The sequence below is a fragment of the Cucurbita moschata genome, unplaced genomic scaffold (assembly GCF_002738365.1).
Source record: "Cucurbita moschata cultivar Rifu unplaced genomic scaffold, Cmos_1.0 Cmo_Scf00018, whole genome shotgun sequence".
In the NCBI taxonomy this organism is placed as follows: Eukaryota; Viridiplantae; Streptophyta; class Magnoliopsida; order Cucurbitales; family Cucurbitaceae; genus Cucurbita; species Cucurbita moschata.
In genome coordinates this window covers 267,952-288,430 of record NW_019268534.1, presented here as the reverse complement: position 1 = coordinate 288,430, position 20,479 = coordinate 267,952, and the positions used below count along the sequence as shown (strand labels likewise).

Below are 20,479 nucleotides of genomic sequence, written 5' to 3'. Positions count from 1 at the left end.
TTTACGTCCACCAATCCAAATTTTAGGCATACAAATGTTTTATAATTTTAACCTTTTTAACTTCTATTATTAGCTTAAAGTTTGACACCTTTGCTACTCACCATTACAGCCTGTGTTAGCTGCAACTCTTACCTCCTCATCCAAAAACAACAATTTCTTCTAAATTGGTTCCTAAAAGTTTTAATAATTCTAAAAACTTTGCTTGATGTACTATACAACTCTAAACCCTAATTTTAGGTCCGAAGAAAAAACCAAGTTGTGGGCAACAGGATTCAAAATTGAAGGGACAAAGCCCACATAATTTCTAGTCACGCCCATTAACCACTTGGACACGCCCTCAAGATATGAGATATGAATTGAGCTATCACAAAACTATACAAAACTCTAAACCCTAATTTTAGGTCCAAAGAAAAAAAAAAAAATCAAGTCGTGAGCGGCAAGATTCAAAGTTGCGCGGGCAAAGCCTACATGATTTCTAGTCAAACAACAATTTTACGCCTTACGTTAGGAGAAAGTTTGCTGATGTAATACAAAACTCTAAACAAGATTCAAATATGTGCTTTGCTTTTGGATAAGCTTACTTTTGCCCTAATTTTAAGTGGAAGAAAAAAAATTTAATCATGAGCGGCAGAATTCAAATATGTGAGCTTGCATGCCACAACATGTGTGTTCGAGCTATCACAACCAACATATTACATTTACGAAGAAAAGACAGCTTTAAATGGAATTTTCTTGATATTCAAACTCTCGTTATTTTCACATGAAATAAAAATTACTATATTAAAGTTAAACTGTGTACTCATTTTATGATTCTTCATTTAATATTATATTAGTTAAAACTATAATTTTAGCACAATAAAAATGAAACTAAAATTAATTTTCTATGCTAGCTAATTAAGTGATATTACGTTATTTACAACATAAGAATTGGCGTCCCATAATTTCTTGTATTTGTTCCCACATCATAGAAATATAAAACTGAGTAAGATTTTAATTTGCATTAAACTATTATTTATTTATGACAATTTGTTATTAAATCCGCAGTAGCCCAATAGGAAATTTCATCTTTAGAAATTCCAGGTTCGACTCTTGGCTGCGGAAGTTTCTTTCTTAATTTTTTAAATTTATTTATCCCAGTTTGGGCTTTTGGGCTCGAAGAAAGCCCAGAAAAGTTTAATTACCACTGAATACGATTCATAGCTAGAACGGATAGATTCTCCATTTTATTAAATTTTGGCGATTTTCATCTTCTCTTAATATTTACAACTCAGTAGTCTATGTTACTATGCGATTAAACGTCTATTAGAGAATGAAACGAAATATTTATTATAAAAGGTGTAGAAACGTCTCATAGACATGTTTGAGAAGCCCATAAGAAAGTCCAAATAGCACAGTGTAACCCTATTTATTAAATTTAGTTAAATAGTTACAAACAAATTGATTTAATTAAAAAAAAATAGGCGTAGCAAATTTTAATCGATTGTAAAATTTAGGAGTATATATATATATTTCTAAATATAGCTTTTTATATTTTTATATTTTTTTAATTATAACCTTTTTGATGGATGAATATTAAAAGGAATTCTTTGCAATAATATTAGATTTGAAGCAAGTAATAGCAAATCTTGGAAGCTAAGACGTTTGACGTGTATCACGTGTTTCAACAATCCTTACACATAACACACCATCACGTGAATCATGCTAAGCAAGGGATGATGTATTCTTTCCAATAATTGTTAATACAAATAATAATAATAAATAAATATATATTGTTATTTTCCTAAATTGTTATTCTCTATTACATGGTTTTAAGACTAAATTGCTATTTAATAAAAGATTAGGGACTAAAGCAAAAATTATTTGTTTTTTTAACTAGCTTCTCAATACGAAGTGTTATAAAATGGAAGTAGAGGCATAATGAGCAGCAGAGCAGAGTCATGGATAGTTGGGTGACAGCACTTGGCGCCCTCGCCATCGGCGCAGTCTTCCATTTTGTGTTGAGTCGTATCTTGTGGCGCAAACAAAAGCTCCCTCCTGGTCCGCTTGCCTTGCCGCTCATAGGCAACCCCATATGGCTCTTCAAGCCACTTTCCGAGCTGGAAGCCACCCTCCGCCATTACCATTCCAAATACGGTCCAGTAATCACCCTCCACTTCGGCAACACTCCTTCCATTTTCATCGCCAGCCACTCTGCCGCTCACCAGGCCTTGGTTCAAAACGGCGCTGTCTTCGCAGACCGCTTCCCTATCATGGAGACTGTCAAAATCATCACCAGCAACCAACGCAACATCAGCACCTCCTTCTACGGCCCCACCTGGCGCATCCTCCGCCGCAATCTCACCTCCGAGCTCCTCCATCCATCTCGCTTGAAGGCTCACTCCCCTTCTCGCAAATGGGTCTTGGACGATCTCCTCCATCGCCTCATCCAACATTCCCACCCCACCTCCCCTGCCCAATCCCCTGTTCCTGTAACAGTCGTGGACCATCTTCGCCACGCCATGTTTAGCCTGGCTGCCGCTATGTGTTTTGGGGAGAGATTCGACGCCAAATTAATCAATGAAATACAAGAATCTCAACGTGGGGTTTTGTTGAACATCGGTAAATTCAATGATCTTAACTTCTGGCCTCCGAAATTGGGGAAAATTTTGTTCCGGAAGCGTTGGGAAGAGATTCGTCAGCTACGTAAGCGGCAAGACAGTTTGCTACTTCCATTGATCAATGCAAGAAAGAAGATAGTCAAAGAGAAGGGCGGATCAGGTGCTGGGAATAAGAACCCGATTCCGTACGTTGATACTCTGTTTGATTTAGAAATTGCAGAGAACAACGACGAGAAGAGGAAGAGAAAATTGGTGGAAGATGAACTGATAACTTTATGCACAGAGTTCATCGACGCCATCACGGACACTACGGTGGTGTCAGTGCAATGGATAATGGCGAATTTGGTGAAATACCCAGAAATTCAAGAGAAGCTGTTCAAGGAAATGAAAGAAGTGATGGGAGAGAGTGCGAAGGAGGAGATAGAAGAGGAGGATTTGCAGAAGATGACATATCTGAAAGCCGTAGTGCTTGAAGGGCTGCGGCGGCACCCGCCGGGGCATCTGCTGCTGCCTCATACAGTGACAGAGGACAGTGTTGTGGAGGGCGGATACAGGGTGCCAAAAGGAACGTCGGTGAACTTTATGGTTGCCGACATGGGTTGGGACCCGAAGGTGTGGCCGGATCCGATGGCGTTCAAGCCGGAGAGATTCTTGACGGATAGGTCGGAGGGTGGGGTTGAGGTGGAAGTTGATATCACAGGGAGTAAGGAAATAAAGATGATGCCGTTCGGGGCTGGGAGGAGGTTCTGCCCGGGATTCGCTTTGGGGTTGCTGCATTTGGAGTACTTCGTTGGGAATTTGGTGTGGAACTTCAAGTGGACGGCTGCCGGAGATGTTGATCTGTCTGAGAAGCTGGAATCTGCTGTCACTATGAAACAACCGCTGCTCTCCTACTTGTCGCCGAGGGCGGTTTCTAGTTAGCTTCAGATATGCATCTTATGTGTATGATGCCATACTATTTCGTCCACGTCCACGTCCTCTGTTTTATTCTTGTAAGATTTAGACCGACTTAATTTCAAATAATAATGTATTAGTTTGATTGGTCGAAATTAATTTTTTAATTAATGCTTTGTGTTCATCAAAATCTAGAATTAACAGGAACTTCATTAAATCAAACTCTAGTATCAAAGGTATGGATATTAGAGTCTTTCCATTAAAGTTGTATGTTGAACCTTACACCTAAACCAAGTTACAAAGAATGAAGCAAATCTAAACTAGCCAAAATTTATTGAACTAATCTCTGAACAGGGCTAAACCATCCCAAAAATTATTGTTGAACCAACAAGGAGCATTGTTGAACCAGACCAAGATCAATCGAACTAAGCCAAAAGTCGTCTACACTAATTTTCTTAAGTGCAAACGAATTGGATTGTGTGGGTTTGTTGAGTCATGTCGTGCTGTTGGATATTGTCTCGAGTTGTCGGTGTTGGAAAACTCACTTGAGAGGAAATACTAGTGGCTAAGGACGATGAATTTAGCATTAGTAAATATTTAAAATTTAGAATAAATCAAACAACTTGGTTTTTAAAATGTAAAATTTATGTTAATGAATGGTTGATTGCTTCAAACACAAATACTTTAGAACATATCAAAATCTCGATTTATTCTCGACATCAAAGTGCAGCTGACATTAGAAAAAAAAAATACTAATAATAATCTAAAGGGCATTCCTAGGTAGAGGTATCAATGAAATGGAAGGTTTTTGATGATGGGGCGAGCTCTACATAAGGCCTCCAATGGCTCAACTTTATACATAGAGATCCCTTGGCTTTCAGTCATGTCCAATTCCTCATCACTCACCCTCTTCCACTCAAAGCTCTGAATCAGCGACCCCAAAGCCAAGCCCACCACACGGTTGGCCATGCCCATCCCAGGACAAGCCCTCCTCCCCAATCCAAACGGCAAGAATTTGTAAGCGTTGGCAGCCACTCCCCCGCTCTCAAACCTCTCAGGTTTAAAGCTTGTCGGGTCCTCCCAAACTTCGGGATCCCTTTGCACCGCCCACGCATTCACCAACAAGGTAGTGCCAGCAGGAATATGGTATCCCCCCAGAGAACAACTCTCGGATGAAAAATGTGGCGCCAAGAGTGGAGCTGCTGGGTACAAGCGCAGTGTCTCTGAGATCACGTTCTGGAGGTATGGCAGATTGGGGATGTCTTCTTCTTCCAGTAACCGATCTTGCCCAATCTGTGCGTCAAGTTCAGCTCTGGCCTTGTTCAATGCCTCTGGATGGTTGAGTAGATTGGACATTGCCCATTCTATCGTCACAGACGATGTTTCCGTCGCTGCTGTTAAAATTGTCTGCAAATTCAACAAATCAAAACATGTTCTTGAGAGAAACAGAGTATTATCAGTTTAACGGTGAGAATTTACTTACAACGATGAGGCCTTTGATAATTTCATCTGAGTAATACTCGGGCTGAGACTCCTGCAAACAGAGCAGATGGCTAATCATGGTATCTAGCTTTTTCCCTTCATTTTGATATCTCCGGTGTTCATCCACCAAATTCTGCAGCAACGAATCTATGGCTCTGCCCAGACTCTTCATCCTTTTGGGGTATTGCCGATCAACCCACTTCAGGAATGGTAAGAAATCACCAGGGTACGACCCCAATCGAAACGACGTCTCCATAATTTGTCGGAACTCTTTCGCCTCTTCCAATTCCGTCACTTCGTCCCCGTAATACCGTTTTCCGGCCACCATTCTCATAATTATGTTGAATGTCAGCTCCGAAAACAGGGTTTTCAATTTCACTTTCCCAAAATCATGCCTCGAAAATTGATACAATTTGCGGAGTAAAATGTTAACTTCTTCCTTTCGGATACCGGCCGACATGTTGAGGCGAATCGACGACAAGATTTCTGTGGAGCTCAAGCGCCTTAGATTGCGCCAGTGATCGCCGTACGGGGCAGCCCCCATCGTGGTGTTGCCGTAGCTGAGGTACATGCCGGAAACGAATTGAGGGCGGTTAGCGAAAACGATGTCGTTTGTGGTGAAGCATTCTTCGACGGCTGGTGCCGATGATACGACGACGGCGAGACGGGAGCCGAGGCGGAGAGTGAAAATTGGGCCGTGTTTTTGGGCGAGGGACTGTAAAGTTCTGTGGACTGGGTGCTTGAGGAGATGAAGATGACCCAGGATGGGCAGAGCCCAGGGAGTCGGCGGGAGATTTTTGGCTCTGTTTTTTCTTTTCTGCAACAAAAAAATGGAACCCACAGCCAAGAAAGTAATCAACGCTGCAACATAGCTGCTGGTTTCCATGGATGCTCACTTAATTGTGGATGACATGGGTTCCTGCTCCAACAACTCTATATCATTTAAAAGCGGGTGGTTTGGCATGCATCACGTGTTGCGGAAATTTTTACAAGCTGATGTCATTTAAAACGAACGTAAAATAAATAATGAAAAATAAAAACAAATAAAAGAAAGGTTCATATGGAAACGAACAATTGACGCATGATGCGGAAGAATGGACGGCCGCGATTTAATTCTCAGTAGTATATTATATTTAATTAACATTCGCAGGCACACAGAATAAGATCTGCCTTATTTTGGCATCGTGATTCACGTTTTCTTATGCCACCCTTAAAAAAAGAATTAACCTAAATATTTCAAAAACTTCTAACGGAACCTAGGTTATGAACTCAACCTTGCTCCAAATGCTAATCAACTCAACTTAATCCTTATAGTACCGGTTGTATTTGTCCGAGTTGTCATACCCCTATTTCTAAGTAAAAATATTTTTGACAATTCATCCATTGTTCTATTGATTTTTCTAAGAAATTTTAAAACATCTACGGATAGATCATCCATAATTTATATGTATTTTTTAAATAAAAAATTGAGTTGGAATAGCTTTTGACTTTGAACTTCTTAATTTAAATTTTAAGAAAAAAAAATAGTCTTTAAATATATTTTTTATTTTTATTTTTATTAAAAAAAACACTCTTGAGTACTAAACTATCAAAAAATATTAGAATTTCGAATTTCATTCACGGAGTTAATTTTCATTTAATATCTAAATTTCAAAATATTACATTTTCCACTTAATTTTGAGTTTTTATTGTCATCTGGTTATTAGATTATAAGATTTGTACTTTTATTCTTAATTTTTTTCTTTGTAAATACTTACTTTTGGTATTTAATTTTCACTAATTTTTGTAAAAATTAACTTAAAATTTAATTCAAATACCAAAATTGAGCATTAGTAAAAATTCCGAGGTAAAATACAAAATATTAAAATGTAAGGAAAAAAAAAATAAACTTTTTACCAAAATTCTTTAAAAAATTTACTTAGTGTCTATCAATCCTACTTTTTACCGCCAAATTCTCAATTCAATTACATTTAAGGTCTAATCCATCTAATACATTTTCTAAATTTAGAATTTTCTCAAAGTTTTTCATCGTAACATAGCTTCAAAGTTATCAATTACAATACAATCATGAGCATAATTTAACTAATTAAAATTTTATACACATTGATATTATCAAAGATGAACACAACACGAGTCGTGTTGGGTGTTGAAAGCCATGCAATTGGCTGACTAATACACACAAGATGAGCTCTTTGGTTGGCAAAACAATAGTTTGCTTATTACATATATAGATGATGATGATAATAAGATGAAGAAAGGATGTGATACATTATATTATACATCATAATGTTGAAGCTGTGGCACATTATTCAGTAAGAACCCGATGGCAATACTCTCCAAGCGCCCAAATGGGGAAGATGTTTCGGTATGCAGCATATGTGATCATGCAGTTCTTATTGAACACTCCCATGATCTCCTGCGATATAATGTTCGAAGCTTAAGTATATGTGAGGAAGTTGATGAAAATGGATATGTGCAGGACAGGACTTACCTGTTGCACGAAATCGCCATTCTCCAATTGGGAATTCATTAGCAACCTTGCTGCACGGTGCAATGGTGCTGGGTCTCTCTCACCCTATGTCAAAACCAAATTCTCAAGGATCCGATCGATCGGTAACAGTTTCGTTTTGAAAGTTTTGAAAGTTTTGGTCGATGACCGTTAGTGGATTAATGAAAAAATGACATGATATTAAGAGTGTATACATGTAACAGCCCAAGTCCACTGAATATTATCTGTTTTGATCGGTTGTTAGCCTCACGGTTTTTAAAACGCGTATGTTAGGGAGAGGTTTCCACACCCTTATAAAGAATGTTTTGTTCCCCCTCCAACTGATGTGAGGTCTCACAATCTACCCTCCTTAGTGGCCAACGTCCTCGTTGGTGCCTGGCTCTAATACCATTTGTAACATCTCAGACACACCATTAACAAATATTGTCCGTTTTGGCCTGTATCGTCGTTAGCCTCACAATTTTTAAAACCTGTTTGTTATGGAGAAGTTTCTACACTCTTATAAGAAATGCTTTATTCCCTTCTTCAACTGATGTGAGATCTCATAATCCACTCTCTTGAGAGCCTAGCGTTCTCACTAGCACACCATTCGGTGCTTGACTTTGATACCATTTGTAACAGCCCAAGTCCACCATTAATAGATATTGTCCGCTTTGACCCGTTACGTATCGTCGTCAGCTTCCAAGTTTTAAAACTATCTGTTAGGGAGAAGTTTCCACACTTTTATAAGGAATGTTTCGTTCCCCTCTCCAACCAATGTAAGATCTCAAAATACAGGTTGGACTATGAGTCATATTTTCGAGTGGATTGGATTGAACGGAGAAAAAAATCAATAATCCTCCGTGAAACTAGGAGTAGAATAATAAAAGATTTTACCTGGCCAGCTTCAATGAGAGCCATTAAAACCCAGGCAGTGTTAACCAAGTGTGGCTTGTTTCCCTCAAGATTGGTGTACACCTTATTCTGACATGAAAGGTAACTCTCCCCCCATCCACCGCCGGGCAGCTCTTTAGATAGCAGAAACTCACAAGCCTTGCGGATGGCAAGGCAGCTATTATATGTTCTTCCTGCAGCCACCAATCCCTTTATGCCAAACCACCCCGCATACGTGAAACAAACCCCCCAACACCCATACCTGCAGCCATTGATATGTGTCCATATTAGCTATATACCTTGACCACGTTTGTCAGTGCCAAAGAAACATGTGGCTAAGAAAACAAACCAAGAGCCATCCGCCCTTTGCATTTTCTCAAGGAAGTTGGCTGCCTTGCCAACAGCTGTGTCAATCTCTTTGGTCCTATGGCCTGGATGTAGCTTCTTAAATAACGTCAGTGCTTCCATTGTTGCTGCGGTGCACTCCACATACCTGCATGCGTCATATCAAACGTCACAAGCCCGACGACTAGAGTGTAAAAAGTACTCTAACGATCCCCACACTTACGGATAGTCGATGACAATGTCTCCGAATGTTTCTGCTGGGTTGATCAACTGGTGAAACACGAAACATCAAGAACAGTGAAACGACATTAGACAGGTTCGGTCCATGATGCATCGAGATATTGTTTTAGGATTAATTGTTACCTCCAACCAAGGGTATGATCTCGTCAACTCGTATGATGCAAATCCACCATTATCATTCTGCACCATACATATATTTCAAATTAGTAAGGCATGAATGTAACAGGGATTCCACCCCTCATAAGAAATATTTCATTCCTCTCTCTAATCAACGTGGGATTTCACAATCTACCTGCTTCAGGGGCCCAGTGTCTTCGCTGGCACACCGCCAGATGTCTAACTCTAATACCATTTGTAACCGCCTAAGCCCACCCTCTTTGAGTTTACCCTTTCAGGCCTCCCCTCAAGGTTTTTAAAACGCGTATGCAATGGAGAGATTTTCACACCCTTATAAGGAATGCTTCGTTCTCCCTCTAATCAATGTGGGATCTCATAATCTACCCCCTTTAGGGGCCAGCGTCCTCGACCAGATGTCTAACTCTGATACCATTTATAACAACTTAAGTCCACCGTGAGCAGATATTTCTTTGAGCTAACCCTTTTAAGCTTCCCCTCAAGATTTTTAAAACGCATAGGTAATGAGAGGTTTTCACACTCTTATAAGTAATACTTCCTTACCCTCTAATCAATGTAAGATGTCAGAATGACCTAATGGATTATGTACGAGTAAACTCACTTGCAAAGAAAGGAGAACATTAACAGCATCACAAAGGCGATTCTTTTCTAATGGCTCCCCAACCATTGTGGATGGAAGTTTGGATAACATCAAAGAAGCCTGCAATAGGCCAAGTGCATGAGTAACTTGTTAAACTTTGCTTAAACGTTAAAGTTTTGATATGATTCAATTTACTGTAACCCATCAACTTAAGATTTTGGATCACGTCGTGTCTTATACCTTCAATCCCTCAGCTGTACAGTCGGAGATGAGCCATCCATGATCTCGAGTCGAAAATGGCCAAGCACCTTTATGTATATGACGGAACCAAACATTAGGATCCCCAGGACAGTCCTCCTGGATCTGAAACAAACCAATACGCCATTATGATCATAAACAACGTAGAAATTTGCATGATAACAATAATTTGCACACACAAAACCTGAGAATCCTTAACAAAGTCATGTGCTTTTCTTAAGGTTGGGGCAAAGCTGTCTACAAGTTTGGTGGCTACGATGGCTTGGATGGAGAAAGCAGTGTCCCACAACTGGCTGCCATTGTAACCCTGCATTCTCATGCCATCTTCAGCAACCCAGAGATAGTCATGGACGCGTTGAAGGTGAAGTTTGAAGGCGTCTGAGTAGGGATCTTCAACCCAACAACAAAGCATGTTGAGTACCTTGTTGACTGGGCCAAGACATATATAGCGACTATTTTCATCTTCATAGTGAATATGTTTCATTGCAGTTTGTAAAGCCTTTTCCCTCAGGCGTTTCCCAGGCCAACGAGTGAACAATGGCTCATACACATGGTAGATGGATCCCCATAGAATGTCTTGCATCTTGGGATGTGGATAGTATAGATCCTCCTGCATGCCAACCATGACTAAGAACGATGCTCGTAACAAATTATTCAATGAGACTGCTTGATTTTAAAATTTATCTACTCCAGCTAACATTTGGATACAAAATCAAACATAATTTTATAATTTTATAATTTCTTTGGCTACCGTGTTTATTAGAAACTACGACTTCCACGATGATATGATATTGTCCACTTTGAGCATTAGTTCACGTGACTTTACTTTTGATTTTCTCAGAATGACTCATACCAATGGACATGTATTCCTTATTTATAAATCCATGATCAACCCCTTAATAAGCCGACGTGGGACTCCTCTCCCAACTCCCAACAATCCTCTCCTCGAACAAAGTACACCATAGAATCTCCCCCAAGGTCTATGGATCCCTCGAATAGCTTCCCCTTAATCGAGGCTCGACTTCTTCTCTGGAGCCCTCGAACAAAGTACACTACTTGTTCGACTCTTGAGTCACCTTTAACTAAATCTTCGAGACTTACAACTTCTTTATTCGACATTGGAGGATTCTATTGACATAGCTAAATTAAGAACATGGCTCTGATACCAAAGGTTGGATGGGACCCTCCATCGAAATTACCTAAATTAAGAACATGGCTCTAATACCAAATATTGGATGTGGCCCACCATCGAAATATACCCAAACAAACCGCAAAGAGAATTGAAAAGTATAAATGCTTAAAGTTACTCTATTCAAAAGCTCTCTCCCTCGGGTGGTGGTTGTTCGTGCTTCATTTGTGTGTTATGACATATTTCCATATGAGCCACATCCAAAAGTCTTGTGGGTCACAACCGAAATTAGAAATAGGTAATCATTTTTGGTATAAATTTGAAGTAAGAATGGAGTATGGTGGGTATGTAACCTTTGCACATGTATTGCGGGATTTGTTCCAGTCTATTTCATGATAAGGAACCGTGTAAAGCTCTTGTCTTAGCGATAGAACTTTGGGAGTGATTGGCCCAACAAATCTCTTCCCATATAAGTAAGACATGGGAAGATAAACCATTCGACAATGGCACCACATTCTTCCTGGACGTCACGTAAAATCCAGTTAGCTTTTATGTAATCAAAGGGAATTAAGAATAAGGCATCAAATCATGTAGACCTGGATGAAATGGTAGGCTGTAAGGGAGAAGCCAAAACTCAGGCGGAAGAGGGTTGTTGCCACTCCATTCGTACACTCCAAGCACGGACAGCCACAACTTTCCCCACGAAGTGATCGCAGTGGCGCCGCCGCGCTCCAAGATCCAAGCACGTGCTTTTGTCATTGCGCCATCGTCTCCGCCATCCGCGTCTTCTCCAAGCAGCCTTAGTGCAACGTAATTGAGTGCCGAACCAAACATGGTGCTTGTGCCCTCAATATGTAGACCCCACCCTCCATCTTCATTCTGCATGCACTTCCCACGTATCAGTGCCAATTACTATATAATTTGTATTTAATTTGTATTTAATTTGTATTGAAAGTGACGTGCCTGGTGATTGTAAAGATATCTGCACATCTCTACGCGGTGGTGCTTGGACAAAACTGAATTCAACACGCCTGTGACATAAAGGGCAATCACCTGTTCGCATCGCACAATTTCTTTGTATTTAGTTTCCAAATAATTCAAAATTTATATACGTGGCAAGACAAGGACAAGTGGCACCTACGAGACCCGGAAGTAAAAACATGGGCCCTCCAAGATCCGAGGCCCAATTCCCATCGCTTGTCTGCACGGCTGAGTAGAAACTTAGTGCCCTTTCTAACGTACTCTTCACCGCCTCTTTCCCCACCTCCTCCTCTTCTTTCACTTTCACCGCTCCACCTTTTCCGCCCTCTGCTATTTCCTTTTCATACTGTTACACGTGTCAATTTCTTCTTTAACTTAAGTGGACAATATCATGACATTGCGAAGAAGGTAGTTCAGAGAAAGAAGATTACCTGAATAGCGAGAAAGAGATCGGAAGACTGCTTCCGGTGGAAACGATTGCGATGGAAGTGGTTGCGAGCATTCTGAATTTGTAGTAACTGGCGAGGAGTGGCGGCGGCGGCGGCGTCGGCACAGAACTCCCAAACTTGGCGGCCCAAGTGATTGCTTACGCTCTTCACCCATTTCTCATCCTTCTCCCCAACGCTCTCTGCTCCCACCTTCAGCCTCCACATATTATCTACCTTACTCTTCCCACACCAACGACGCGTTATACATACATATATATATATATATATATATATATATATCAATCTTGCATGTCGAAAATATAAATATTTTTACGTTATAAATTTGATTAATTTGAATTTCAGCTCTCCTATGCAATGTGGTTGGATCGAGGATTTTTTTTAATGTTATTTTTATGTTATATTGAATTATTTTTTTTTAAAAGTATGTTTAGTAATTTTAAAAAATTGAATATTAAAATAAAATTGCATGAAGAATTAAAAACAATTCTTATTTAAAAGAGAGAAAAGCAATGCTTTCAGCCCATCACCCCAATTCTCATGATTCACGTGTTGTCTTGTACAAGTCAACAGAAATAGACAACAGAAATAAACGTAGATTTCCACGAGTTTTTATTTTATTGTAAAAAGTAAATAGTGGTTGTGGCGCTGTTTACAAAATTTAACCTTTAGTTTAACCATTATATCAAAATAGTTGATTTTTAAAGTTTCACAAAAAGTAAATTTAGACGTTAAAGGTTAAAAAAATAAATCATAAAAGTCTGAGTTGACCTAATGAAAAATCCATTAGATTGACTTTATTATTAGGTCAACTCAATCGTCGATCTACATAAGTCATTTCATTCATCAACTCTTTCTCTAAAATAGTGATTCAAATTTAATTAAAAGAATAGGTTGGGTTGGATTGGGTTGAACTACTTTAAATTGATCTTGGACAGACTTTTGGACTACTGACATGTTGATGAGGAGATGCTCGAGATTAGTACCTCAATGCCCTCGTCTCGAATTCTTAACTCTATTAGTGTAATCTTAAATAATATATTGGTGACATACACTACACACATGTTTAATAAATATCTAAAGAATTATAGTATACTAATAATATTATGTGTTTTGTCCCGATAATGCTATTGATATTGATTGTAATAACTGGCCACAAGAATCAACTAGTTTTGTTTGATTATTTTCGATAAATTGGGCATTTTGGTTTCTTTTTTTCCTTAAAAAAAAAAAATTGAAACATTTGCTTTTTTTTTGAACATCATGTTTTATCTATGCTTACGAAAACTAGACTTAAGATAACTAAACCGATCAGTTTTGTAGCTAAGCGGACATTGGGTTTGGTTTTATGTTTAAAAAAATTGAGGTCTTAATTCAATTCTCAATTGAAATCAAATCTCAAGTTCAGAAAATTAATATTTCACATGATTCATCTAAAAAATTTAGTAAACCTACCCATTTTTAGACTAAACATTGATTTTAAGACATAAATAATATATCCGACCTTTACCGTTAGGATAACTTTTGACACCTTCGTTTTTTCGTTTGCATAAGTACAGATGTGCTAACAAAAATATTACATAAGAAAAAATGTCATCGGAAAACATAAAGCATTCTTATAGTGAATGTCCACGTCGATGAAAATATCGACGTTGATACAAATAGATATTTAAAAAAATAAAAAATAAAAAAAATATATATTTAAATGTTTCGTGTAAAAATATAAACGAAAATTTAATTAAGCTCATGGTTTGGCGTGTATCATGTGTAGGGGATGTGGATACAGATGATTCCAAAATATATGTATTGTGTGGAGCAACAAATCATTCATTGTTCATATACACTTCATCACATGGATAACAAATAATTTCTTATCCATCATTAAAATTCTATTAATATCTTAAAATCTGTATTTAATTAAACTTTCTTTTTTAATATAATTGGTTAACGCATTAACATTTTTATTAAAATATTAGAGGTCAGATGTTCGAATCTCCCATCAGAAAATAAATTTTCAAAAAATCACACTTTTCCGACACAAAATATTAGAGGTTGTGAAATTTTTTTGAACGGTGGGTCGAGTTGATGACCTAAATGATTATTTATTTTTAGTCGAGATGGATTGAGTTAGATAGCGATGTTATTCATTTTTTTCAAATATTTGTAAAAAATCATATTTATTTTTAATGCATGTAATTTGATTCCTCCTCCAATTATTGATCCAGAGGCACGTAATGGGCAGAACGGCCCCACTCCAAATCTAATACCCTTGAAATATCTATCCAAATAAATCCAAATCCAATATTCTTTTAACCTTTATTTGATTTTTCTCTTAGTATCGTGATTCACGTTTTTTCTTTTATCTCTTTACAAATATTTAACCATTCTTTTAAATTTTTAATTTTATATACCATAAATTATGTTCATATCGAGTCGCCGAAAAGAAAATTTTTAAACCAATAAACAACGGATGGTTTAGTCGGTTCGACCCCGATAGTTTACCATTTTTCTAATCCCAAGCACGGGCGGGTGGATATATTAGCTTACTTTGGTTAAGGTCAACAGCTCCTGCAGCTCAAGTTTGTTGAAGTGGGTCTCTGTTTTTTCGTGGCTACTGCAGGGCTAGGAGATATCTTCTCTGCCTCAAATTTCTCCACCATGGCATACACCTATCAAAAAGATGTCAGATTATTAATCAACTTCATCTCTTGAGTATAATCATGCTTAGTAACACTAATTATATACAAATACAATGAGAAAACGAAACGTATGTTGACCTCCCTCCATCTCCTGATCATACATATCAGGTATTCATTATGATATCATGGACTGTAAAAATATCAAATCTCAATGCAATCCATAAATAAATATGCATGCACGAGGGCATTCAAACAGAGTGATCATGTGATCAGAGAAGTCCCTGTTTACTGATTCTCAATGTCACTTAATCCAACGTATATATGATTTTGAATCTCAAGTGTGGTTAATGTTCATACCACTCAACGTCCAGAGACTATATGAGTATTGATTTGTTTGTTCGAAGGAATACTAAATGTGAGATCTCATATCAATTGGAGAAGAGGGAAGAGAACGAAACATTCTTTATAAGGGTGTGGAAACCTCTCCCTAGTAGACGTGTTTTAAAACTTTGAGGCGAAACCTTTGAAGGGAAAGCCTAAACAGGACAATATCTACTAATAGTGGGCCTTGAACTATTACAAATGTATCAGAGTGAGTCACCAAACTGTGCGAGGCACTGGTCAGAGTAGTGCTAGACCCTTTACCTAGTAGACAAGTTTTAAAACCGTGAGGTTGACGGCGATATGTAACAGGCCAAAGTGGACAATACCTGCTAGTGGTGGGCTTGGCTGTTACAAATGGTATCAGAGCCAGACACCAAGTGGTGTGCCAACGGCCCTTAAGGAGGGTGGATTGTGAGATCTCACATCGGTTGGGTGGGAGCGAAGAATTTCTTATAAGGGTGTGGAAACCTCTCGATGCGTTTTAAAACTTTGAAGGAAAGTCCTTAAAGAAAAGCCCAAAGAAAACAATATCAGGTGGGTTTGGGCTACTATAAATTATCCCATCTAAAAGAGTTTTCTTTCAAGTTTAATGATGAAAATAGAACCTTCAAGTTAAATATTTCATAACGAGAAGTCATCTAAAGCGCCATCTTTGCTTACCTTCCTCACACTGGACGTCAACCCCATGCTCGACATAACCTTGTTGTCCACACATTTCCATGATATAGATTTCTTCTCCTGTTTCCGAAACAACTTGCTACCTTCACCTTCAAGAACACATACAAGCAAATTAATTGAAATGGAAAGAAATAACACGTCTATTAGGGAGAGGTTTTGACACCCTTATAAGGAATGTTTCGTTCTCCTCTCCAGCCGAGGTGGGATCTCACAATCCACCCCCTTAGGACCCAACGTCCCCATTGGCACACCTCCCGATGTCTGCCTCTGATACCATTTGTAACAGTCCAAGCCCACCGCTACTAGATATTGTCCTCTTTAGACTTTCCCTCAAGGTTTTAACACATGTCTACTAAAAAGAGATTTCCACACCCTTATAAAAAATGTTTCGTTTCTCTCCCCAACCAATGTGAGATCTCACGCAAAAGAACATAAAATGACTCAGAATGTTTGACAGCGTATAAGATAAGTAAATCTCATATAGGTTAAGTTTTGTAGCAAGTTTCTAGTCACAGAGTTCATGGCATGCTCAATGCACAGATGGGAAAGAAAGGAGAAGTAACTCGAACCTTTTAAACGTAACACCAAGTGTTCAACATATATCTTGAGACGGATGTGCGAGAAAACATGGACAAAATCTCCAACATCTTCTCTAATAACGATTTCAAAATTCTTTTTTGGTTCAAGTCCAAAGGATTTACTCAAGAGGCTGTTAATGGATTCTCTCCTTGTACTTGAATCAGCTTCTCCATTCAACAAGACAGATGGGAACTCCCATAGGCCAGCAAGCAAGCCTTCATCAGGCCTCTTTACAAGAAGAAATCTACTGGATTGTTTCAACTCAGATGTGCCCTGATTTTCCAATATCTCAACCACACAAACAGCAGAGTAATCATGTCTTTGTTTGGTTTTTACACCCTTAGCGGGATAATCTGTGACAAGAACTGAACTATCATCCTTTGAGCTTGAAAGGGCCTCACAGTGATCAAACACAGGGCATGTTGAGCAGCTTGGGCTTGTTGGTGTGCATAAAGTTGCACCAAGCTCCATGAGTGCCTGATTGAAGTCCCCAGGCCTGGAAGGATCAACTAATTGAGCAGCTGCCTTCCTAACTCATCCACCCCCCACCCCAAAAAAAAACAATGAGAACAATTAGGATACAAAGATTCTATAAAAGCCTTTAGAACAACTAGAAAATATGCTCACCAAACTTGCTTAACCAACTTTGAGTCTTTCGGATTTCTTGAAATAGCCTTTAATCGAGCGATTACCCGAATCACATTACCATCAACCACAGGCACCACCTGCTCAGGAAACATATTTAGAAGTGCTTTGCAACAGCCCAGACTCACCGCTAGCAGATATTGTGCTCTTTAGACTTTCCCTCAAGATTTTTAAAACGAGTCGGAGAAAAAAATAGGCGAGAAAAACACTCACTTCATCAAATGCTATGGAGGCAATAGCCCCTGCTGTATACTCTCCAATTCCAGGAATTTTTCGAAGGGCAGAAACCGTTTTAGGAAATTCGCCACCTTCTTTGACTATCAACTTTGCACCCTAACAACAAAATGAGAAAGGGTATTCAAAATTTCATAGCAATGATTAATATCCAGAGATGTCAATATATATATATATATATATTTCTCATTGCAGTTCTTTTTGTACTTTATTTGTAATATTTTGATAAGTAACATGCAGTCAATTTACTAAAGAATATACAAGTAGAAAAGAAAACCCACTAGGATGTATGTATATGGTGTGCATTACAGTCGAAGTGGAACGCCTCAAGTCCAAGATTTGAAATTTGGATTCGACACCTATGTGCCTCGACATTACCCTGCACTCCTACAACATGGGTATGTTGCTTACTTATTGCTTCTAAGAGTGAAGACTATCCCTACAGACCAATATGGGACCTTTCAGCATGTTTTGTTATCACTTACATGCATCCTACGAAAATTCTCAAGAGGTCACCGACATAAAACTGCTTTAAGAAAACATGCTTAACTTCGGAGTTCCTATGATTGAGCCATAGAAAAGAAAAAGAAGGTGTACCTTGTTGGTATAGGTAGTAACTTTCAAATTCTTTTAAACCTATTTTAACCGTCCTATCCTTGGGATCACTCTCATTCGAATGTAGTCCAGTTTCACTCATGTACCAGGATCGCTCGCTTTCATTCTATCCTCAGGATTGTTCTCCTTTGCATGTGTTTACCCTCTCCATAAACACCAGGTCAACATATTCACCTTCTTCAAATTTCAAGATTTCAGCTCCCTCTAAATGTTTTAGCAAAGATTTGACAGAGTCCCATCCTAAAGACTCCAAATTCCAGCTTCTACAATCTTCCTCTCTAGATAGAACTCTTCCACGTGATAACTCAAGAAAGCTTCAATATCCAGTTAACTCCTCATCTTTTAATACAAACTTTCAAGTTTCGATGATCTTAGCAACTGTCCCAGACATGTCACTGACTCACTGCTAACATATCTTTCTGATATCAAAGTTCATACAATATGGGAAATCAATTGGCCAATAACTGATTTGCAATCCAAGGAACCTTCCAAAAAGAGATTGGAAATAAAATTAGGAGAAGTACTTCTCACTTCCAGAGTGTTCCACCAAGGGATTCTACAAAATTCCATCCTTCTCACATATCTCACTAAATGTGAGATTCTCTTATCACCATGGCCTACCCAAGAGAAAAAAGTGCCTCATGGTCTTTTCAAATTCCTTATCGACACAGACAAAGCGAAAGGAGACATATAATAAATCAGTACACTTGATAAAAGAGTAAATCTCCCTCCATCAAGGGAGTCTTACAAAGCCTAGAATCATGAAGCCTTAGGAAACAAGAGCGAGCATGGGGTTTTCTGAGTATGTCTTTGAGGAAGGAGCTTATAGGGTGTAAGGGAGTTTGAGAAGCTTGTTGGGAGGGAGACCACAAGTTAGGTTGTTATTTCAATACCCTGAATACTTATCCTCATTTTCTTTCTTAAGGTTGTTGAATCGATTAGAAAATTGATTGGTTGGTTGGGATGTGATACAATCAATCTTATTTGTTAACATGGCATACACAAGCTAAGGGAGTTTCAAAAGCTTCCCACCTCTCCTACCTCTATCGTGAGAAAGATTCGAAACAAAAAGCTGCCCTCTTAACAAACGAAGCTAATATTTAAAAGTAAATGCCAACCTAAACCATGTCCAAGGAAATTGGAAGGAGTAATCGTGGTGGCAGATATTAAGAGACCAAAAATTCCATTAGTGCAGCGAGTAAAGATTACCTCTAAGAGAAAACGAGCTCGTCTATAGTATCCCAAGCCTGCCCACATTTCATTCACCTCCTGCCAGATATCTAAACTGCTTACTGAGAGTAAAGAAGACAATATTGTAGCTCAAACTAAATCATAAAACCAACCTCGAGAGAAGCACGAGAGAGATGTTGAACGGTGGGCCATCTATGCATCCAACGCTTGTAATATTCAACGACGGTCTGAACTCTCGTCTGCTGCAGCATTATTTCTGATACCCACACACCATAACCCCGTGTTTCAGGCTGCCCTTTGTCCAACCTCCTCCAAGGAAGGTCCCTATGGCTAAGGTCGTACCAATCCAATAGCGGTGACCTCATTGTCTGAACTTTATCTATGCTGAACATAATATCTTCAATGTCAGTGATTGGTTCCCTTTTGGACGGACTTCGGCCCCGGCGCTTTTCCCCCTTCGTTGGTTTCTTTTTCACATCCTCCTCGTTCTCGCTCTTTTCTCCGCCGCTCATGCTGTTACAACCCGTCCCACTACCCTGATGACTCTTCAATGATTACCCACGAGGTGAAAGTGCCGGCCAAGGAGAGAAGAAGAGAAAAGAAACGAGTAGGGAAGGTATGTGTAGCGATGTACGAGGACCCAGTCCATTATTAGTGTAGCTGGGTTAGAAAAGGTAAACACTGCGACCCCCTAACCTGATTGGGGCGGGAAAATCCCAGTTTGACGGGATTAATATTCAATTAGTTTTCACTAACAAAATGAATAATGAATTAACCCAAATGTGAATTCAGTCTAATTTCTTAAAAAGTCTAGAACTTTAATACACAACCATATAGATGGAGAGACCCAAATGTGAATTCATTTGGGTCGTCTGAAAGTCCATTAAGGGGGTTGGTCCGGACCGAAATGTGGACGTCTCGTGTTCCGATCCACGCAGCGCTGCTTGCTGTCGTTTGACATCGACGCCCTAAACCCTTAAACCCCGAAACCCCATCGTCGTCCAGTGAATTCAAGTTAGAAGAACATGGGGAGACCCAGAGTGGA

At 38.9% G+C, this 20,479-nt stretch overlaps 4 protein-coding genes across 4 annotated transcripts; 1 reads left to right on the top strand and 3 right to left on the bottom strand.

Annotated features, from left to right (window-relative positions):
- Window positions 1-1,875: 1,875 nt before the first annotated feature.
- On the top strand, window positions 1,876-3,641 carry LOC111455906 (cytochrome P450 89A2-like). Its single transcript, XM_023097553.1, has one exon. The coding sequence runs from the start codon at window positions 1,938-1,940 to the stop codon at window positions 3,516-3,518; it is 1,581 nt and encodes a 526-aa protein (XP_022953321.1). The 5' UTR covers window positions 1,876-1,937; the 3' UTR covers window positions 3,519-3,641.
- A 503-nt stretch (window positions 3,642-4,144) lies between these two features.
- LOC111456346 (cytochrome P450 81E8-like) lies at window positions 4,145-5,881 on the bottom strand. Its single transcript, XM_023098170.1, has 2 exons — window positions 4,975-5,881; window positions 4,145-4,898 (listed from the first exon to the last, which is right to left on the bottom strand). Exons 1-2 carry the CDS (start codon window positions 5,857-5,859, stop codon window positions 4,281-4,283), a joined length of 1,503 nt encoding a protein of 500 aa, XP_022953938.1. The 5' UTR covers window positions 5,860-5,881; the 3' UTR covers window positions 4,145-4,280.
- Window positions 5,882-7,020: 1,139 nt separating this feature from the next.
- Window positions 7,021-12,693, bottom strand: LOC111455830 (cucurbitadienol synthase). The gene is made up of 14 exons (XM_023097451.1): window positions 12,455-12,693; window positions 12,184-12,369; window positions 12,006-12,095; window positions 11,639-11,921; window positions 11,396-11,562; window positions 10,098-10,523; window positions 9,896-10,018; window positions 9,677-9,775; window positions 9,064-9,120; window positions 8,924-8,970; window positions 8,705-8,848; window positions 8,359-8,617; window positions 7,465-7,548; window positions 7,021-7,389 (listed from the first exon to the last, which is right to left on the bottom strand). Exons 1-14 carry the CDS (start codon window positions 12,674-12,676, stop codon window positions 7,279-7,281), a joined length of 2,298 nt encoding a protein of 765 aa, XP_022953219.1. The 5' UTR covers window positions 12,677-12,693; the 3' UTR covers window positions 7,021-7,278.
- Window positions 12,694-14,999: 2,306 nt separating this feature from the next.
- LOC111455831 (adenine DNA glycosylase) lies at window positions 15,000-20,411 on the bottom strand. Its single transcript, XM_023097452.1, has 7 exons — window positions 19,587-20,411; window positions 19,453-19,512; window positions 17,608-17,727; window positions 17,377-17,474; window positions 16,740-17,278; window positions 16,153-16,259; window positions 15,000-15,138 (listed from the first exon to the last, which is right to left on the bottom strand). Exons 1-7 carry the CDS (start codon window positions 19,944-19,946, stop codon window positions 15,028-15,030), a joined length of 1,395 nt encoding a protein of 464 aa, XP_022953220.1. The 5' UTR covers window positions 19,947-20,411; the 3' UTR covers window positions 15,000-15,027.
- Window positions 20,412-20,479: the final 68 nt, after the last annotated feature.